Source organism: Danio rerio, chromosome 13 (genome assembly GCF_052040795.2).
Source record: "Danio rerio strain M-AB ecotype USA chromosome 13, GRCz13ab, whole genome shotgun sequence".
In the NCBI taxonomy this organism is placed as follows: domain Eukaryota; kingdom Metazoa; phylum Chordata; class Actinopteri; order Cypriniformes; family Danionidae; genus Danio; species Danio rerio.
Window position 1 is genome coordinate 20,400,980 of NC_141033.1, and position 21,074 is coordinate 20,422,053.

At 34.0% G+C, this 21,074-nt stretch overlaps 1 protein-coding gene across 6 annotated transcripts; it reads right to left on the reverse strand.

The window, feature by feature from the left end:
• Positions 1 to 1,296: 1,296 nt before the first annotated feature.
• sfxn3 (sideroflexin 3) lies at positions 1,297 to 19,415 on the reverse strand. Of its 6 annotated transcripts, none has more exons than XM_087278573.1 (13): positions 19,299 to 19,415; positions 17,346 to 17,521; positions 13,899 to 14,069; positions 10,417 to 10,515; positions 9,918 to 9,993; positions 8,562 to 8,647; positions 8,322 to 8,449; positions 6,727 to 6,776; positions 6,587 to 6,636; positions 6,461 to 6,508; positions 5,872 to 6,376; positions 3,917 to 4,092; positions 1,297 to 3,742 (listed from the first exon to the last, which is right to left on the reverse strand). In XM_087278573.1, exons 2-11 carry the CDS (start codon positions 17,507 to 17,509, stop codon positions 6,280 to 6,282), a joined length of 969 nt encoding a protein of 322 aa, XP_087134699.1. In that variant the 5' UTR covers positions 17,510 to 17,521; positions 19,299 to 19,415; the 3' UTR covers positions 1,297 to 3,742; positions 3,917 to 4,092; positions 5,872 to 6,279.
• Between the last annotated feature and the right edge of the window lie 1,659 nt (positions 19,416 to 21,074).

Consider the following 21,074-nt stretch of genomic DNA (forward strand, 5'->3'; position numbering starts at 1 on the left):
CTTTGATTGTATGGCAGCAGGTCTCAGACAATCTTGAAGGTTCTGAGCTGTTGTGGTTACACATGGTCTACGTTTGTGATGCTTGTTGAATTTACTACCAAATTCTCTGAAACACCTTTTTGTTGGACTTATAGTAGAGAGGTGAACATTCCTGCAGTCAGCATGCTAAAACTTACCATCTGAATGGTGCTGTGTGATAAAACTGCACATTTTAGATTGGCCTGTCTAAAGCACACCTGTGCAGTAATCAAGCTATCTAATTAGCATCTTGATTTGCTACACCTGTGAGGTGGATGGATTATCTCTGCAAAGAAGATAATCAATATTCGAGAGAAATAGGCTTTTTGTGTACACAAGATTTTCCTTCATTCATTAATTTTCTTTTCAGCTTAGTTTCTTAATTATTAATCTGGGGTCGCCACAGCGGAATGAACCACCAACTTATCCAGAATGTTTTACGCAGCGGATGTCTTTCCAGCTGCAACTCATCACTGGGAAACGCCCATACACACTAATTCACACACACATATACTAAGGACAATTTTAGCTCACTCGGTTCACCTATAGCGCATGTCTTTGTACTGTGGGAAAAACAGGAGCCAGTCAGAACCTCTGTAACGTCTCATCTGAAAGACAACACTCACTAAGCAGTATAGAGTAGTACTATCAATACAGTGGGGCATTTGGACCCACAAAGACCGCAGGTTGAACGCCCCCTGCTGGTCTCACCTCACTAATATTTCTGCTTTTAACAAACGTGGAAGAAAAACAAACTATTATATACATCATAGTTGCTCTATATCGGGTGTCGGCAAACTCAGTCCTGGAGGGACCCCTGCTCAATATACATCTCAACATTGCCCTAAGGCAAGAATGTTTTTTTTTTATCAATAGTTTTAGCACAACTGATAAAAATAAAAAATATTTAAGTGTAAGATTACAAAATAATGCACAACTAACCAAAGGGAGAAATAAGCACTTAGAATTTAACCCACCATGTGATTCAGAAAGAAAAGTGTGCCAAACTGCTTTTTGCATTGGTTTCCATAGTGATTCAGTGTTTCAGCATTTTGTTTCTGCTGTCTTTTGTGTTAAAGGTGAACACAATCAGAGTTTACAGAACTTAATCTCAGGACATCACTGTCATGCTTTTAGTAAACTATTTTAGGTTTAATCAATCCAGAGTTCAGGATTAGTGTGAAAGTGTAAGCTTCTGTAAGTTCAGTTTGCTTTCTGGGTTGAAAAATGTCTGATATTGTTCAAATTTGGACAAGGAAATTCTACAGCAGACAAAAATAGTCTTATGACAAGAGTTTAATATCTTTATTACATAGTTCCGGATCAAAAACACACAAGGATGTAACAATACAATATAAAATGCTGGAAAAATAAAATACACAATAAGCACCAATAATATCTATATTAGAATTGTGCTAAAGTGGGTCTTTCAGGAGTGCAAGTTTCACACATTTATTGTGCTTGCTTTTGCCTCAACTTTCTGGCTTCAATAAATATGTGCTCTAAATTCAAAATCATTAATTTTAGCAAGGTCTCATTCGTGTAACATGCCAATTTGGTGTCCAAATGATCATGGTTAATGTGATTGATTGATAGAAATCCATTACAATAAACAATCTTTCATGTGTACACCTATAATTTCAATTACGTTCACAAAAAGAGTTTATAAGAGCGCTCAATTAGATATTTTCAGTGATCAAGTGCAGTTGTACAATCAAAAATCACCACTATGCTACATAATTTGGTGTACAGCCAGTAAAATGTTAGACAGTTGGGTTAGGGATAGAATGGCTCTACTGGACATTATTAAACAACATCCTGGTTCAAGTTTGCATTTATTACTTTGAGCATCTGTAACACAGTATGTTATGTTGGTGTGCATTACGCATTCAACTTTAGCTGGTACACTGTGCATTAGTGCAAGAATCATTCTTGACAAAAGGGGTTTTAAAAGGTCTGTGATATTTGGTGTAACCAGTTTTATATAGATCACAATCATATAGTCATATTTGCATAACACATCCAACAGTTACTTCTATCTATTCTAAGTGTCTCATCATCATAGTAACAGGGTACTTGTGCATTAAAAAGAAAGCACATGCCTTTCACTGGGGTACGTCTTACAACAATAGTGTAACAATGTGCTTACATAGGATATTCAGGCTAAATATATGTCTACATGGAGTGCTTAACACAAGAAGTATCTTCCACCTATCAGAGGACATATTGAGAATAACAAGTTAATATGCTTTTTCTCAAAAACTACAGTTGTGAGACTCTGATGGCAAAGAAACACTGTAAGAGTTTTTTAACTTCATCCACAGAAACGATACAAACCATACAACGGAAACTACACGATAACAATAGCACAAAATGTCAGGGAATAGAAGTTTGTTCGTATGCGCTCGAGTAACAACCAGAGCCCATTAGAGAGCTTAACATTGTTAGGTTATATCACTACAAACACTACTGACAACAATTAATAAACCGGATTGTTGTTCCCAACACTGTTAACATCTGAAATGTAATGTATGATCAAATCAAGCCACATGAAGCCACTCAAATAAGCATAACTGATGAACTCTGGTCAGTATAATTTGCTCTTGCTGCCTGAGATATGTAGTGCTTCTGTACTGCCAATAATCTTAAATATTCAAATAGACATTACCTATTCACCACTCTTAAATGACATCTTAACATCTCAGAGACACACTATTTACGCTATGACTTCAACCACACTGCTCTATAAGGTTTAACGGAAGTAGTGAAAGATGGCCTTTAGGAAGGAAAGATTTAAAGCCCCCTAATATTAGAGTAACTTAATAATTAGCATTTGACAGTGTGTTTCATCTTTGTAGTACAGATAGAAACACACACTATATTTGCTGCATTTAAAGGGATGGTTCACCTAAAAATGAAAAGCTGCTGTTTGTTTACTCACTCATAGTCCATCTGAGATTTCATGAACTTTTCCTTTTGCTTCTGAAAAACATTAAATATTTTAAGCCAAAACCGTGGTAATTTAAAAATGCAGGACAAAGGTTAACGGTGTGGAGTCAATCTAGGGCCATATGTACTTGCAAAATAAAATAAAAGTTTTGCACACACACACACAAAAAGTATTGAGCAAAAAAGAAGTAAATGCAAAAAAAATAAAATAAAAAATGCAATTAAAAAAATTATTTTGATAATAAAAATAAAGGACTCCAAAGGGAAAATTAAGTTTTGAGAAATAAAAAGAACAGAAAAAATTGTAATAATAATAATAATAATAATAATAAATAAAAAAACTAAAACGTGTCTAGTCAATTGCAATGGTCATTTTGATTAGTTTTTTAGTCAGCGGTAAGTTTGTTTTCACTTTGTGGTCCTGATTTGTCAAGGGGGCGGAGTCAAAGAAACTACGGTGTTTACGGCAGGCCTGGACTTGCCTTCATTTAAACAACATCATCACCTGGAGACACAGTATCACTGAGGTGGGTCTTACAGCCCAGTAGGTGCAGTAGTTGCAATTGACTAGACGGGTTTTTGTAAAACAGGGGTGTCAAACTCAATTCCTGGAGGGCCGAAGCCCTGCACAGTTTAGTTCCAACCCTGCTCCAACACATTTACCTGTAGGTTTCAAACAAGCCTGAAGGACTTAATTAGTTTGATCAGGTGTGTTTAATTAGGATTGGAACTAAACTTTGCAGAGCTGCGGCCCTTTTGGAACTGAGTTTGACACCTGTGTTGTAAAAGAAATGCTATACATTTTTTTGCATATATATATATATATATATATATATATATATATATATATATATATATATTATTTTTTTTTTGCAAATATTTTAGTTTTTTTTGCACTGCTTGATTAAAAATGTTTTTACAATATTTATTCCTCAAAACTTAATTTTACCTTTGCAGTTCTTCATTTTTTGTAAGCAAAATACATTTTAATTTCTCAAAAATGTCCAATTTAATTTCTCAATTTTTTGAATCGTGATTTTTGGATATTTGCATTTAATTATTTTTTGCTCAATACTTTGTTTTTTGTTTGTAAAACTTTCGGTAACACTTTATAATAACTACACACTATGAATCATTTATGAAGCATTAACAGCATGAGTGAATTCATTATTTGTTAAGCATTAACTCTACATTAACAAACATTAGTAAGCAGTTTATAACTGCAGGCACTAATGCTCTATTCATGATTTATGACCACACTTATAATGTGCTTAATGTTTGTTGTCATAATTTGTGGCTGGTGGATTACTAAATTATCACACTATTTACAAACCACTTGTATTTAAGAGTAGTTGGAGGTTATTAAGATCATTCAGAATGAGTTAGTAAATGATTAATAAACTATTCAAATCAAAGTTTATACATCTTATTATTCAGGCACATAGTAATGGTTACAAAAAATGTTAATCAACGCTTTATTAACTTCATCCAGTTTTGTGATATAATCTAACATGAGGACTATTTATGCTTTATAAATCCCTGATAAATGACAATTAAAGGCTCAGTATCAAATGAACGATGATCTTATCTAAAAAGTAAAATGACTGTAAAGTTTAAACAATTGCTGAATAGCAGGAGTGTCAAAATGGAACAAAATTTGTTAAAACAACAATATAATAGGATACAATGTCTAAACAGTACAGTGATTTTATTTTAGATCGGGTTGCACAGATTTACTTTTCATTTGATGCAGTTTCATTAGTGTATCTTCAAATGAATAGAAATTAATAGTCGTTTATGTCCTTTTTTTACTGTTTATAATTTAACTGGGCCTTTAATTGTCATTTATGAGGAATTTATAGGAGCATAAATAGTCCTCACCTTAGATTAGGTCACAAAACTGCATGAAGTTGAGTTAATGAAGCATTTATGAACAAAAAAATTAACTATTACTATATGCCTGATTAATAAGATATATGAATGTTGACATCAATAGTTTATTAATCATTTACTAATTCATTCTGAATTAAAAAAACACCAACTTTGCTTAAATAACTGGTTTGTAAATAATGAAAAATAAATCATTAACAAATAATGAAAGTACAATCATTAAGCACATTATAAATGTGGTTGTAAGTCAAGAGCATTTATAGCTGCAGTTATAAACTGCTTAATAACGTTTATTAATGTAGAGTTAATGCTTAATAATGAATTTACTATTTGCTCATGCTTAGCAAATGATTCATAGTGTGTAGTTATTATAAAGTGTTTCCAAACTTTCTTTTATTTTGCAAGTATATATTGCCCTAGATTGACTCCATATAAAGGCACTGTCAGAGTTTTAGTGATCAGTTTTTTTGCATAGATTGAGAATTCGTAAGACTTAATGCATCATCAGAAGGAAGCATGGGCATTAATTTTGTGTTGCCTAAATGTGTTTGACACTCAAAAGTGCTGATAACCTTTAAAGGGACAGTTCACCAGCAAAAATCCATTATTTACTCACCCTTGACTTTTTTTTGGTTCTGTTGAACACAAATTATGATATTGTGAAAAAATTAAACACATGTAACTATTGACATCAATAATAGGAAAAACATATACTACAGAAGTCAATGGTGACAGATTTCCAACATATCTTCTTTTGAATTCAGCAGAAAAAAACTCAAACTGGTTTAGAAGAAGTCAAGTAAAAGAGTAGATGATGGCAGAATTGTCATTTTTTGAGTGAACTCTCCGTTTAACTTGAATTTTATCACCAAGGACCATGGTTTTAGCTTGAAAAAATCCAGTTCCTTGATGGTCTGAGTAAACTAACAGCAAATATTAATTTCTGGATGATCTACCCTTTTAATAGGCACATAATGGAGCACGAAAGGTGGAAACACTCATGTCAGAATACACCTGATTTCTGTAACTGTATTCACTGTAGGAGTAGAGTTGGAAACAATCTGGAAAGTTCTAAACAACACTAGTGAATCTAATGGATAAAACAATATACATATGATAGTCTAAACTGAATCAAAGTAATGAATATACTGATAAATGAGTCTATATGCGAGTGCTGTTAACACAAGATTAGGGTGAGAAGCATCAATGCAGCAGATAACATTCAAGCATCTTTAACTAAATTCAGCAGCAGGTTCTAGCCTTCACTGTACATATAACCCTTTAGGATGGTACGATAACATGGGTAAAACTGACAAAACTCGGAGCAGAAAAACAAAAATAAATATGTTCTATCCTTCAAGTCGTGCCCACTAATCTCCAGTGCAATGGAGGACATCAGCATGGGCTTCAGCCTAGAGCTTTCTACAGACCCTTGTTGAAAAAAACAGTGCTGATGTGAGGATTGCTTTGTCGTATGCTCTCTTGAAGCTCCGGCTCCAGACTGCTCACCTTCATAGAACTTCATAGAGACAGAAAGAAGAGGCAATTCAGCATGACGAGAATCAAACTATGGGAATAATTCATTTCTGTTAGTAGCACTCACCTCTTCTGTGGGAACAGAGCACAGCACAGCGGAGTGGCAAACACCAGACTGTGGAGATTTAAAATAAGTCAATCATGCGCTGTTTTAAACAGAACAGAGAGTGAACAAACACTGCCTTAAACTCACCAGAATCCAACAAGTCCAACTTGTAAAGGGGCATTCAGAACTGGGAACCGCTGAGATGTGGACAGAAACGCTGCAGTTTAAAAACGCATCCACAATGCAGATTAGATTAGAGATTCAGATTATGTTCTGAGATGACTTACTTTCAGGAAGGCTTTCTTCTCTAAGGCATTCATGATAACGGGGGGAATAGCTGTTTGAGAAAAAAAAATAATAAAAAGAGGTGAATTCATAATTTCATATTTACAATAACAGTTTATGGGAGAAGTTGCTAGGGTGCTCAAAATGGTTGCTAGAGTGACTTGACAGCTGTTAATGATGATATGAAAGGCTGTTTGACAATATAAAATATATAAAGCAACTAGAGCTGCACAATTAATTGTAAAAAGATCGCAATCTCGATTTGACCCACTAGACAATCTTAATCCAGCATTTCTACAATTCTGCCAATCATATTTTCAAGTTCAGGGGAGAAGCAAAGGCAGCTGCACGACTCTTTTCATTGTTTCACATACATTGCTCTGTGACATGGACACCTCAATTGATGTTGAAAGAGTCACAAACTGTATTTATAAGGTGTAATTCACCTAAAAATGTCATTTTTGTCTTCATATAATGCTGTATTTGTGGCCGGGAAATCACACACTGTAGTGTGGGCGCGCGCCCTACTTAATGATAGACAAGCGTGCGTCTCCTTTAGTGAACAGAACCTGCTGAGAGTAACAGATAATAAAGTTGTAAACAATATTGAGTTTGTGGCACAGAGTGATCGTTTGGGTGTCGCGCGTGAAGTATGAACAGAACTTAGTAGTGAAAATGAAACTGAAAGCGTGCACATCATTTAAATAATCATATCGCATTTTAGAGTTATGACTGAGACAAACATTTGATGTTTTTTTCTTTCACAGCGAACACAGAGTTGTGCATGAAAATAAATATTTACAGTGTCAGTATAACTACTCTAGCCTATATAATGTTGATTTTACCAGTGAATTAAGTGGTCTAATAATGTTGTCAATGGTTGCAAGCATATATCTCAAACATAATTCAACATCAGAATTATTATAAGTAGAATATAATTATTTATAAAAACCAGTAGACCTACACATAATTTTATTATTGTTGTTTTAACATATGTTCGAAAAAAATCGTAATAATTGCTGACTTATATAAACCTTTATTTTACATCTACAGAATAGTGAGAGAACCGTGATCTGTATAAACGGAAGCCTAGGAGGATACTCCTAAAGAGATTGTGATGTTGTTTGATGCCTAATAAGCTTTTAATTGTTTAAATGAAACTGAACTGAATGATATTTAAGTGATGTTTACACCATATCTGCAATTCTAAATTGCAGCAACAGCTGGAGGTTTATAGACCACAGCATGTTGTTTATAGTGCTGATCCTATACTTTCGGGTTTCTTTCCACCGGGGCATCGCTTTCATGTTTTAAAAATGGCAGCCGCGTGAAATAAGCGTATGGACTTAAATGGGACATCCCATCCCCATTCTAAGTCAATGGGGTGACTTTGGGGCACAAGAGGGGTGCATCTTTTACCATGAGCAGTAATTTAAACATTTAGTAACAGAATAAAAGGTTCCCTGTCACAATTAAGCATTTTACATTAAAAATGGATTCAGTTTAATCAAAGTTTTTCCAGTTTAAGGAAATTGAATGGAAAATGCTGAAATATATACTGCAATTCTGGAATAGGTAATAGCTCACTAAAGCTTACCCATGGCTGGCACTGCCATGCCAATTCGAGACACCACCACCTGTACGATGGCTTGCTGAGCAGCATTAGTTGATTCTCCGAGACGTTTTCCCTCAGCATCAGTAACAGGAATTCCACACTTCAGCTCTCTGTTGTGATTTTGAGAATTATGTATTAAAAGTTTGATTCAACATTTAAAGCCCAATAACTCATGTTCCATTTCATGTACACGTAACATTAAAGCTGGTCTTTTTCTCTTACCTTTGTCTCATGAAGGGGATGTTAATACAGTTTGCTGCTGCCACTGCAGCAAATGGAACAAAACGGCTGATAATAGCTGGCAAGTGCTGAGAAGAGATAAGACATTGAGTCACTACTGCTATAAACTTTCCAAACATTTTAAAAATAGCATTTAAGACAAAGGTATTGACACAGCTACTAAACCCACATGGTCAACGAATAAACCTAAGATATGTAAACCAATTTTAGCATAGGCTAATAAAGATACAAACATTTAACCTTCATCAGAAATTAAACTTTAACTTTCAGGTTGATGTTTTCTCTGAAAAAGGTTGAAACTTTTACTTGGCTTGGGTGCACTATACTGAGTGACAGTAAATATGCTTTACAAATATATTAAAAAATATTTTTTATTTCAAATATAGGGTATTTGCTGCCATTTTTTAATGTAGCAACTATTCAACTATCCCATTTTTTGATATCGATATAATGTTGAAAAATATGTTAAAAACAATCACCTCTCCATTAAACAGAAATTGAAAAAAAAAAAATAAACGGGGTTAATTATTCAAGGGGGCTAATAATTCTGACTTCAACTGTATATACCACGACAGTTTAATTCAATTAATTATCTATGGTATGCTTGCAAACACTAGTATTTTTCCTTGCAGGCTAACGCAATAGCTTATACCGTAGCTACTACTTCGACGACAGGAAGATTTATTTTAGCCCATTAGAAAAACAGCCCTTTTCAAGATACAAGGATCATGCCCAACATATGTGGTTATTTTCTAATAATATCTAATTTGAAATATGGTATAAATCGCAAAATAGGCACTTTCCTCTACGTCTCCCATTCAGTTTTTTACTCCCCGCCCTCCATCTGAATTTTGCGCGTCACCAGAACTTTGTGATTGCAAACAACCTATTAGGAAAAGATCCTATTCAATGAAGACTAGTAATGTGCATCGCTAAACACTTCATCTGGACAATGATAAAAGTGATTTTAGATTTTACATAATCGAGATTTGTAATTAGTCGCAACTCGGCTAAATATTGTCTCAACAAACCATACATCTATGAAAATTTAATTAATTCAGCTTTTAGATAATTTATAAATCTCAATTTCCAGAAAAAAATATGACTGGTTTTGAGGTCCAGAGTTACATATGAAAGGAATTAAGATCCAAAATATTTTAGAAACTATTTAAAAGCCGTCCTTAAAGCATTCATTAATTACAATCAATTATGTTTATATTTTAAACAGATTTTATATAGGTTTTATAGCTTATTTATTCTTATATAAATGTATAAAGGTTTTATAGTTACTCTATAGTTAACTATTAAATACAGGAACAGTATAGAGTAAGGACAGACCTTGGTGAGAGCCTTCAGGCTAAGTGCTGTTACTACTGCTCCGGTGGTGGCACTGACATATGCTGCTCCAAGCTGACTGGAAAGGTTAAAACAGCACATATTAGATTTAACGCTTTATTGAGCAGTACCATTAACATTTCTCAAGGAGCTCCTAACTGCTGATCTGACATTGCAGAATGCTCAAGTCTCCTTTAGATACAGGAAGAACAATGATGTCAAGAACAAACAACATTAAATTAAATGCAAGCATCGTCACTGCAAACATTCTACATCTTAAAGGAATGGTTATAATTTTACATGATAAATAGCTATTTCAAACATGGACAGTAATGAAGATCTCTGCCACCTTTTGGTTTCATCATGCAATGTGGCCCATGCATTCAGAACACTAAATGGTGCAATAAAACAACAAATTACACCCCCAATACGTGGGTTGCCATGAGGGCTCCATATAAAAACATGCATCTAGATCATTCAGTAGTTTTCTTAGCCTTCATACTTGACAGTGATCGGTGCATCTCCACTGCGGTTAGTGTAGTTGACAACAGCATTGAAGGACTGGTTAACCCACTGCCAAAACACCACTGCTGGGGTGGTCCTAAAAACAGAAGAAAGAAAACTGAATACATGAAATGCAACTTGTCTTTTACCATTTTGGAACATCAAAATTACAAACTCTTCTACAGACAACGCTTAAGGCACATGAATCTCCCATGCAAGCTTGTAATTTGAGTCACATGTTGGTGGTTGTACAAAATGACTCATTTGCAAATGGGCCAACAAAGAAAACTTTTTAAATCTTATGCCAAGTTTGGACAACATAATATTAACACAGTTCTGGAACATACATTTTTTTGGTCCTCCATGATGGGATTTGTTATATCAGTAGTTTGGTTTCCATTACAGAATTGTTCAAAATTATTATGATGCGTTTATACAACTATATAAAAAAACATTGTGATATTACCTTTTTTCTTTCATTAGCTGAAGTTATGAGGCTATATACTTGGAAGCGGGCATGTATGAGGTGTTTCTCAGAAGTTATATAGTGTATTTTCACATTTCACAACTGGATTCTGAATTCCTGGATGAACAGACCAACCTTCTATAGTCGTGCAGTGTTATTGCAGGGTATATACAGGAATCAAAGATTGAAATTCAACACATTTTGAGACCTTTTTTAAGACTCTTTGCATACATTTTAAGACCTCATCACCACTTCAGGTTTCAACCAGTAGAACTGCAAACATCAGTACTTGCAAAATATATTCTGTAAACACTGATTGCAAGACAAAAATTTTAAACTAAGACTGTATTTATATACACTGAATAAAAATGTTAATCCAGCAGGTGACGTCTTTACAGCAGCAGGAATAACAGTGTTTCCCTGGTTAGTGCAGTAAACAAAGCAGCGTGATGTCAAATATAGCAGGACTTTTTTTATTTCATAATCTACACAGCGTCCCAATATTCAAAATTTAACTCGGGTAAAATTTAGCATACTGATACCGAATTGAATGCCTTGTAAAATAGCATTAAAGACTTTTTAAATACTTTTAAATGGCCTTTAAGTTATCTAAATTGATTTATCAATTTTTAATACTTTATAACCCAACGGCTGTGCAAGTATTAAAAAAACATTTTATGTTTCAATTTCGGCCTTCACCATTAACTTTAGGTTAGGTTGTAAGCCTAAATGGTCAAATACTAGCAAATTTTGTCAAACTATGTTATACAAACCTAATATCGAGTATAGTGTCAAGATACTGGAATTTCTAACTTCGATACGATATATTGAAAAATATCCATATTCTATACATTTTCTTAATACTGTGCTTGTGTTAACTGCTGCTGATGAGAGGAGAGCGAAGCTCGCATCGATACTAACCAAAAGCAGTATTGTATCATGTTAAATACTCCAGTATTGATTAGTAACGGTGCAACTTTATCCGTGTGAAAGGGTCAATGGGCTATATTTCTCATGCTGACAGTAAAATTCCAAAACCACACTGCTCTTGAGCGTAGGACTTTATTAAGAAACAAAGAAAGTTCCTGTAATAAAGACTATGCTGTGTTATTTAACATTTGGTTTTTAACATCTGTTAACTAATTACTTGGAACTTGAATTTAAAAACATATAAGCAGACTTGATTCAATAGTTTCTTTTTATTCTATTCTATTTGCTGTTGCTCTTTTATCAGTGACAGTTTAATTCTTTTCAATAATTTTGAGGATTATTTTTGCTTGCTTGTCATTTGAAATGTACATGTCACGTGGCCTGCACAAATAACAAATGTAATGTAATGTATTTTTTTAATTTAATGCCATGTCAGCAACCAAGGCTATTTTCATGGCAGGAACATTTCAATAATAAATATACAATAAAAAAAATTAACAAATTAATTAATACACAAATTAAATACGATTTTTAGTGTTGATACATGATAAAATTCTAAAATCTTTTCTGGTGTCAGAAAAATGTCCTTAAGAGCTTTTGCTAAAAATGTCCTTAAGCGAGGTTATTTCATAAAAAAACAGCAGGACAGTCCAGTAAATTGTGTTTTAATGTAAGGGGAATCGTGCAGTACCAACACTGGGTAGGGTTTTTACCTTGGCGCAAAAAACAATGAGTTATTGTTGTATGCCCAGTATGACATCTGGTAAAAACTACTTGATCAGATCTAGTCTTAAAATGTTTTAAAATTCTGTGTGAAATTTCAGGTTGTATTTCATGTAATTTATTACTTTCCAAAGCATCCCACTCATCTTGTTTAAAATGTAGACATTGAAAAACAGGTCTCATCTCTGATGGAGGAATTTTGGCATTTGTTCAATACTTGCCTTAAACCATCCTTAGCAGTTGCATCAGCTCGCTCATTTCCTGAAAGCCCGACATGTCTTGGAACCCAGCAAAAAATGTGATACAACTGATTTTGTAGTTGGTGAAATTTAATTAAAATATTATCAATCAAAGAATGATCATTTTTTTAAGATTCCATAACTTGGAGGCATGATTTGGGAGTCAGTAAAAATGATAGATTTTCTATATACTCCAAAGCTGAAAGTAAAGCACAGTCTTCAGCTGTGAATATTAGCAATATTGCAGTTTCCATGGCGGATGTGTGAAATATTCCCTTTTCAAACTGCTAAAAACACCTCATGAAAACCTCATACAAGATAAAAAAAAAGCTTTAAAATCATGCAATTGAAAACACTTTGATTCATCAAAGTTTGAAGGGTAATGTAAATTTCAACTACTTTTTGCAAAGACATTGACCATTCGGAACAGAAGTTCTAATACAGAGCTACACATCTCTCTAATACAGCAAAATAAGAGAGATGACAATATCTGTGCTGATAGCTGGATATATGTAATACAGGAAAGGTTTGTAGAACTATGCATACAAAACTCCTGCTTTATAATATTACCAATATCTCAAATCTTTATTCTAGTGGTTCAGTTTATCAACATATAGCACTGAGATGCTCACGGTGACCTGAGTTCAATTCCCAGCTTGAAGTTCTTTGCTGATCCTTTCCCACTCTCTGATCCCCATGCTTTTGTTTCTGTAATCTGCACTCAAAAGTAAAACCCCTAAAAAATATAATGACATAAAAAAAGCGATGCTAGGTACAAGTTTTACCTTCTCAATGACACTACACAAACCAGAAAAAAAGGGTAGTCTGAAACCAGCCTCAATTTTAAAGCATTCTTTTTTTGTCCCATATTTAAAAGCAAAAGTACTACCATAAAACCAAGTAAACGCTTCTGAATGAAACCAGCAGACTCAGAAGGAGTGCCGCCTTCTCCATGATGACTCATTTAGGAAATATTCACTAAACAGAGCAGGGATATTTATTCCAGACTATGGAAAGATTTACTCCATTTCCTTTTCTGGCCTCTTACATTCAACATTTTAAGAGTTTCTGCACATATTGTGTCCAGAACAATAAAATGATCAGGAGTGGCAGTGTTCTTACCTGTAAAAGGTAAGCATGCAGCCTGTAATAGTCATGTTCATGGGCACTTGTGCAGACATGCGTCCAACTAGCAACATTTTCTCTCCTGTGTCTGGGTGGAAAGCGGAGTCGTAGATGTATTTGGCCCTCCACAGTGCATCTTCTGTTAGCCCAGGCTTCACAACCCCTAACCTGAGAAGTAGGACATTATATTCACATGCACAGTAACATCAAAACAGGAATATAAAATAGATTGATATAAATGGAAAGTGGAAACAGTATATTGGATTTAAAATAGTTTCACTGTTATGTGTGTAAGATGCAGAGACATATAAAAGCCATTCGTAGGTTGATTTGTAGGTTGGTGGTGCTTTCAGGCATTTCTATTTTTGTTTGAGCTTTTCAAACAGCAACTCAATGGAATTTAGGGTGGCACTGGGCTCTGCTTATCTGACCAATGAGAAGGTGATTAATATTTTGTGGAAACCATGATGCCCAAAACTTTTGAATGGTAGTGTAAGTTTGCTGTTTTTAAAAAGATTAATATTTTATGCAAAGAGGATTAAATAAAAACAACAGTTGAATCTTTTTTTAGATTAAAAAAACAGTTATTAAAAATAAATTTGTCGTTTTGAAACTTCAGTGGTGGAAATGGTTCCTATTAAACATATTTTTAGCTTTGATAATACAAAGAAACATTTAACAAATGTGCACCTATATTAATTAACAACTGAGCAGAAAATCAACTTAGTATCAAGAATTTTGAATAAATAAAAGCAGCTTTGGTGAGCAATAAAAACAATCTTAGTTCACACTTTAACCAGTAGTGCACATAACATTAATAATAATAATAGTTAATAACTATTAAGATTGTTGTTATTGATTAGAACAGAAACAGAAATGTAATTTATTTAATAAAAAAATAAATGTATTTACTGTCATATTTATGTTCTTGTCAAAATTGTCTTCAAAATCTTATATTAATTGACTCCAAATATCTGTGTAGCTGGAGCCGGGTCTGCCTAAAATCAATATTTTGAGTAAACTTAGACCAATAAAAAATAACATATTTTTGCTTTACCAATCAGTTTATTTTTATTTATTTTTTGGAATAGTAGGCATATGTTGTTATTGTTATTCTTGTTGCTAAATGAAAAACAAAACTTGCCACAGAAAGTATGAGCAGGGTGAAGAAAAGATGCATTCTTAGAGTATGAAATACCTCTATAAAGAAACAATACTAGAAGAGATAGCTTCAATTACAGAGGCATATTCCTTTGGTACAGTTCTTCATTCTTTCAACAACCGCTACTGTCATATTTATATTCTTGTTAAAGTTTTGTCTTAAAAAAAATAGCAGGGCAGAAACGATACACGCCCTGACGATGGCCCCTCCTAAAAGGCATTCCAAGTAACCAGAAATGAAGAAACGTCATTTCGAGTGAGCAGGGAAGGTTATGGTATTTCATAACAGACTTTAACTTTTACAAAATAATGAAGTGCATGATACATCATTTAAAACAAAAATGAAACTGTTAGAGATAAAAAGTGTGGTAAATACAGTTCATTTCTAACTTAACATAATTTATAGGCTCAAGAACAAGACAAAAATCGCTTGGCTCATCCCAATTGTACTGATTGCTATCTATTTAAGTGGGACTGTTGGATTATTTGTAGTCACATGGGTACATGCTATAAATGAAAATGAAATAAACTAAAGCTCAATAAAGAGGATCTGAAAGTGTCTGTCTGAATAGTCTTTGACAGACCCAAATCAACACTGTATTTTCCCAAGTTGTTAAATATCTTAATATTGTAAATTAATTAATTCATTTTCTTTTTGGCTTAGTCCCATTATTAATCTGGGGTTGCCACGGTGGAATGAACCACCAACTTATCCAGAATATGTTTTATGCAGCGGATGCCCTTCCAGCTGCAACCCATCACAGGGAAACATCCATACACACTCCTTCAAACACATACACTACGGACAAATTAGCCTACCCAATTCACCTATGCTGCATGTTTTTGGACTTGGGGGAAACCGGAGCACCCGGAGAAAACCCACACGAACACCGGGAGAACACGCAAACTCCACACAGAAATGCAGACTGGCCCAGCTCGGGTTTGAACCAGCGACCTTTTTTGCTGCGAGTTGAACATGCTACCCACTGCGCCACCGTGCTGCCAAAATGGTAATTTATAAAAAGCCATCCTCCCTACTCTTAACACATTTGACCTTAAGAGTTCTTTTAAGGTTTAAGATGCTTTAAGAATAAATTTTTATCTTAACTAGGATCTTCTCTTTAATAGGAAGGAGAAACACCTGCTTTTCTGAAAACTTTCCTGGTATTTTGTCACTGAACGCAACTTTTAGCACATACTGTTACTGAACAATAGCAAGTGCATTTTTTCTAATTCTTTTTGTCTTAAAAGATTATCTAAAAGATTCTTTTCCGCCATAGCTTTTCTTCGAAATAAAGCAAAACCTTGCAGCTGTTCACGCATGAATACACGATCAAGGCTGACACCCAAGACCAAGGTTAAACCTATGTTATGATTGATTAGCATTGCATTTCAAACAACAAACCTATGCTACATTGTTTTAAGAGCTAGTTTGGAAAGGAAAGCCAAGATTCACGACATCCTGTACCGTATATCATATCCGTATATCGTAGAAGAAAGTATATCATGTACCGTATATCATAGAAGAAAGAAATACAATTCTAAAATTTAAGTGTGTACATTTTTATTAACAGTAACATATTTAACCTTTAATACATATGTAAAAATATTTACTCATATTTAAACAAATAAGTTTGCAAGTTTTGTTTTCTTTGGAGCTTTTCTTCCTCTGCTTTTTTTTTCTTCCTTTTTTTCAGGTCCGGAAAGATGTGTTTGAATGCCATTTCATTTCAAACTAATATTTGATTAAGATCGATTGAAAAAAGCAACGACACTTGTGACGTTATATTACTTACGTTTTTTTCTGGTTTCTATCAAACTTGAGCAATTTGGAGAGATATATTGAATCTGTGTAGAAATACGTTACATTATTCTAGTTCGCCCAATAGTCGATCGCAGATAGTGTTATGCAAAATAGAGCATGATGCTGCTGAGTATATTTCTAATATTTTCTGCTTTTATTCACACTGTTGTTGTGTATTTATTATTGTTTTCAGTTATTTGTCATATAAGTATTATTCAGAGCTGTTCATTTTGCTCAAATGTGGAGTTTTTTTTTCTCACCGTCGTTGTGAATTGAATTACATTTAATGGAGTTTGTGCATTGACCTTTGTTCATGATTAGTGATCACGTGTTTGTCCATGATCACATGCTTATGTTCATAGTAAATTTTTAAAAGCAGCGTTCGTGGAGCCCTCCAAGAAACGCGGGGCCATAAGCAATCGCCTATATTGAATGTTGGACGGCCCAACGCTGCATGGTATTGGATTGTGTTCACATACCTGTAGTTCTCCACAGTAACTCTGGCATCCTCTAAAACCTCACTGGATAGCAGCACGTTTCTGGGGTCCGTCACCATGAAGAAGTGCTGAGCCCGGCCCATAAATGTGCCCTGGTCCCATCGTGGTTCCTTAATGTTGATATTCAAGGGCAAATCTCCAGACATCCTATCTGACTTCTGTGAAGATCACAAATAAGCCTGAGTTATTTCAATCAATAACAATCACCTTGAGAAACTCAACTGAGTTTAGAAGCTGTTCAAGCTTTGTTTGTCTGAACAAGTTAATCTTGACATTTCAGATCTATGCCATGAAGAATGCTGAGTCAAATGAAAATAGTTTAAAAAGTGGAAATAAAACTAAGACTGTGTGAAGTAAAAAGAAACACATTTTATTTACTATTATTAAGAAAGAGGGATTAATACTGGCTCTTCATTACGATGGTTATTTTCATGCAATTGAGGTAAAGTTGGGTTTTATGGCACATTCAAACTTTACAATAAATAATATAATTTCTAAAAAGTATTATTTGCAAATTCTAAAAAGTGGAATCATATAAGCAGCCAATGACGATCAAAGTACAATGTTGTTCACAGTCAATTAAATAGTGCTAATGATGTTTTTAAGTTATACTTGCGTGCGATTTTAGACCGAATATTTAAAGTACTATGGTAAACAATATAGGGACCATGTCACAAGTAGGCATGGGACGATAACTGTTTTCAAGGTATACCAGGGTTTGCACAATTTAACCGCCAATAATTTCTGTTATACCATTCCTAAGGTATGTATGTGTAAGACTTATTTTATTTAGTTTTTTAGAGCAACAGTATCTCCAGCAGAAAAGGAACCTCTACAACAAAAGCTACTGTTCCAAAATATTTTAGATGTTTCCTAAATTGAAATATATTGTGTGCATTGGGGGGAAAAGGATTTTTAAAAAATCTTTTAAAAGAACTTATTTTAGAGCAGTAATCACAATACCGTGATACTGATATTTTTTGTCCAAGGTTATCATACCGTCAGAATCTTATACCAGCCCATGCGTAGAGTTGTCCCTGAACGAATGTGCAAATGTAAAACCAATTTTACCTCAATGAATATTCAAAGTACTATGGTAAACAATATAGGGGCCATGTCACAAGTTGTCCCTGAACGAATGTGCAAAAATAAAACCAACTTTACCTCAATTTTCATTCCATTCATTACTTATGCTACTTTGAATATTCGGTCTGAATAAGCATGCAAGTACGACTTCAAAACAACAGTAGCACTATTTAATTGACTGTGAATGCTGTACTCTAATAATCATTGGCTGCTAATATGAATTTCCTATTAGAATCTGCAAATAATACTTTCCTGAAATTATATTATTAAAGAGAATGTCTGAATGTAAAAAAAAACATAAAACCAACTTTACCTAAATTTTCATGCACGAGTGTAAACAATAATAATGACTATCAACAGTAACGTTAGCTTAGTATTACATGTAAAAAAGCAAAGAATAGCAGTAGCTTTTACATTTACACATCTGACTAGTTTAGAAAGTAACAAAATAATTGTAGAAAATAATTTCTATGTAGCGTAAATCTTGAGAAATAAAGCACATATTTACAACTGTCGTAGCTAATGCTAACAGCTCTGAACCTCATTGCTCTGAACATGTACAAGGACAAGTAAAATAAACACACTCTACGACTTGAAAATCATTTAATTAAAAGCGATAGACTGTTATGCTGAACTGTAAGTGATAGTTTTATTTTTTGTGTATAAAGTATTCAACAATAATCCATGTCTATAAGCATATTGTTACTCATACCCCCTGCAACCGGATAAAACAGCGGTAACGTTAGGTAGCATACACAACCTTACGAACATTAACATAACAATAACATCGAAACAGACAAATGTGCGCTATTGTTCAATGAGTCAATCGGTGATATATGTCTCACACACCTCGTTTTAACACCACAGGCGATGTTCAGGTGCACCTTGAAGCAGATGACCTCACTAGGCGCTGACTGCTTCCCTCTGCGCGATGACAGAAAAACTGCCTGTACTTCCGGTCTGACTGGCTTGCCTTGAAAATCTGCACGAGATGATAAAAATGATGAAGGCGCAGTTTTCGTGTAAAAAGGCGTCGTTTACAGCTGAGAGAGACCCAGTTGGCTCGAGAGACTAGGCGTGGCTAAGAGCTTCTCTGTGATTGGTTGATAGTTCTGAAGACGGGGCGTGGATTTTAGCTGCGTTATGATTGGTCACCCGCTTCGTGATTTCCGGAACAGTGTTAACAATTTAGCAATTTTGTTGCTGGATTTAGCAGCTTTTCATACTACCCTAGCAACTTTTTTTTCCAAATAGCACCTAGTAACAACTTTAGCAATTTTTAACATTCATTTGGCCACTTTTAGCATTTTTAAAAAAGGGACTCAAAAGAGCAGTGGCTGCGAGCTGCAGACCCGCAGCACCACACATGTTTCAGGCACACACAATCTAGCACACGCCACTTATTGGATTTCAAAAATATGGTTTCCATTTCAGTCATTATATAATTATTATATCGTAACAATCATTTTAACATTTCTGCAGTTCTCAAATTATGTAAATAAAAATAACTGGTTAAACACTTATGACTTTATTCACGTGTCCACACAAAGAAAACATAACAGACCGTCTAATTGTAGGATTAAGTATATTAAACTAATTATATATATATATATATATATATATATATATATATATATATATATATATATATATATATATATATATTTTTTTTTTATTAATTATTAACAGTTCATTTGTTTGTAATGCTAAATTTGTTGCAACCATAATTACATAATTACAACAAATTACCAGTACTTTATGGTTTAAAAACAATATATTGCTTACTATAAATTACTATAGTATTAATGTGGGAAATCCATAATAAAAAAATTGTGGGTGTTTGCCGGATAACGTGTGCCTGAAACGTGTGTGATTCTGTGGGCCTTCAGCTGGATATTATTGTGGAGGCTGCAGGCTTCACTCAGTCAAAGACTATAGAATACACAAGACATGTCACTCGTATACTTTTGAATGGGGGAAAGTGTAACAGTCAATATGACGAATGAAGCCCCACTTTCTAGTACAGGAGCCAATCAGCGATCGCTATACGGCAAATAAAGCCTGCCTTCTAGTATAGGAGCCAATCAACAAACGCTACCAAATGACAATTCTTCGGGGGAGGGGCTTAAACCAGATGTGAGTTTCTGCAGATTGTGTAATACGAACATTTAGAAATAAAACTTAATAGACACTTGTTGAATAATTGTATCAGTTATTCATAATATGACATGTAATCATAATCTTGGCAAGTAGTTTTGGAGAATTTGATATTTCCCCATTCAAAGATGGCTGCCGAGTAAAATGACTTGCCTTAAAGGGACTTTGACTCAGTAAAGTAAATTGCTAGCTCAAAATAGTTTTTCATAACTGTTAATTTACTGATATTTGTTACATGTATAATTGTTGGTGATTTAGGAAGCAATAAATTCCAATAGTGCTATAATTGTTACTTTCACAGATGCGTTAATTTCACAAGTTAAATAGAGTAATTGTACACAACCTGTGATTGTTTAAAGAATGTAACGGTTCATTATCAGTGTTATATTTAAAATAAAAAATTTTTTCTCAAAAAGTGTTTGTATTACTTTTACAAATAGTCTATTTGAGAATTATTATTTTGCATAC

What these genes read in the sequence shown, in the direction of transcription:
- sfxn3 (XM_087278573.1), bottom strand. Translation starts at nt 17,509, where the DNA reads ATGTCTGGAGATTTGCCCTTGAATATCAACATTAAGGAACCACGATGG. An exon ending in TGCATGCTTACCTTTTACAG is followed by an intron (nt 10,516 to 13,898) that starts GTAAGAACACTG and finishes TTCTGTTTTTAG; the next exon opens with GACCACCCCAGCAGTGGTGT. An exon ending in ATCCCCTTCATGAGACAAAG is followed by an intron (nt 8,450 to 8,561) that starts GTAAGAGAAAAA and finishes AAATCACAACAG; the next exon opens with AGAGCTGAAGTGTGGAATTC.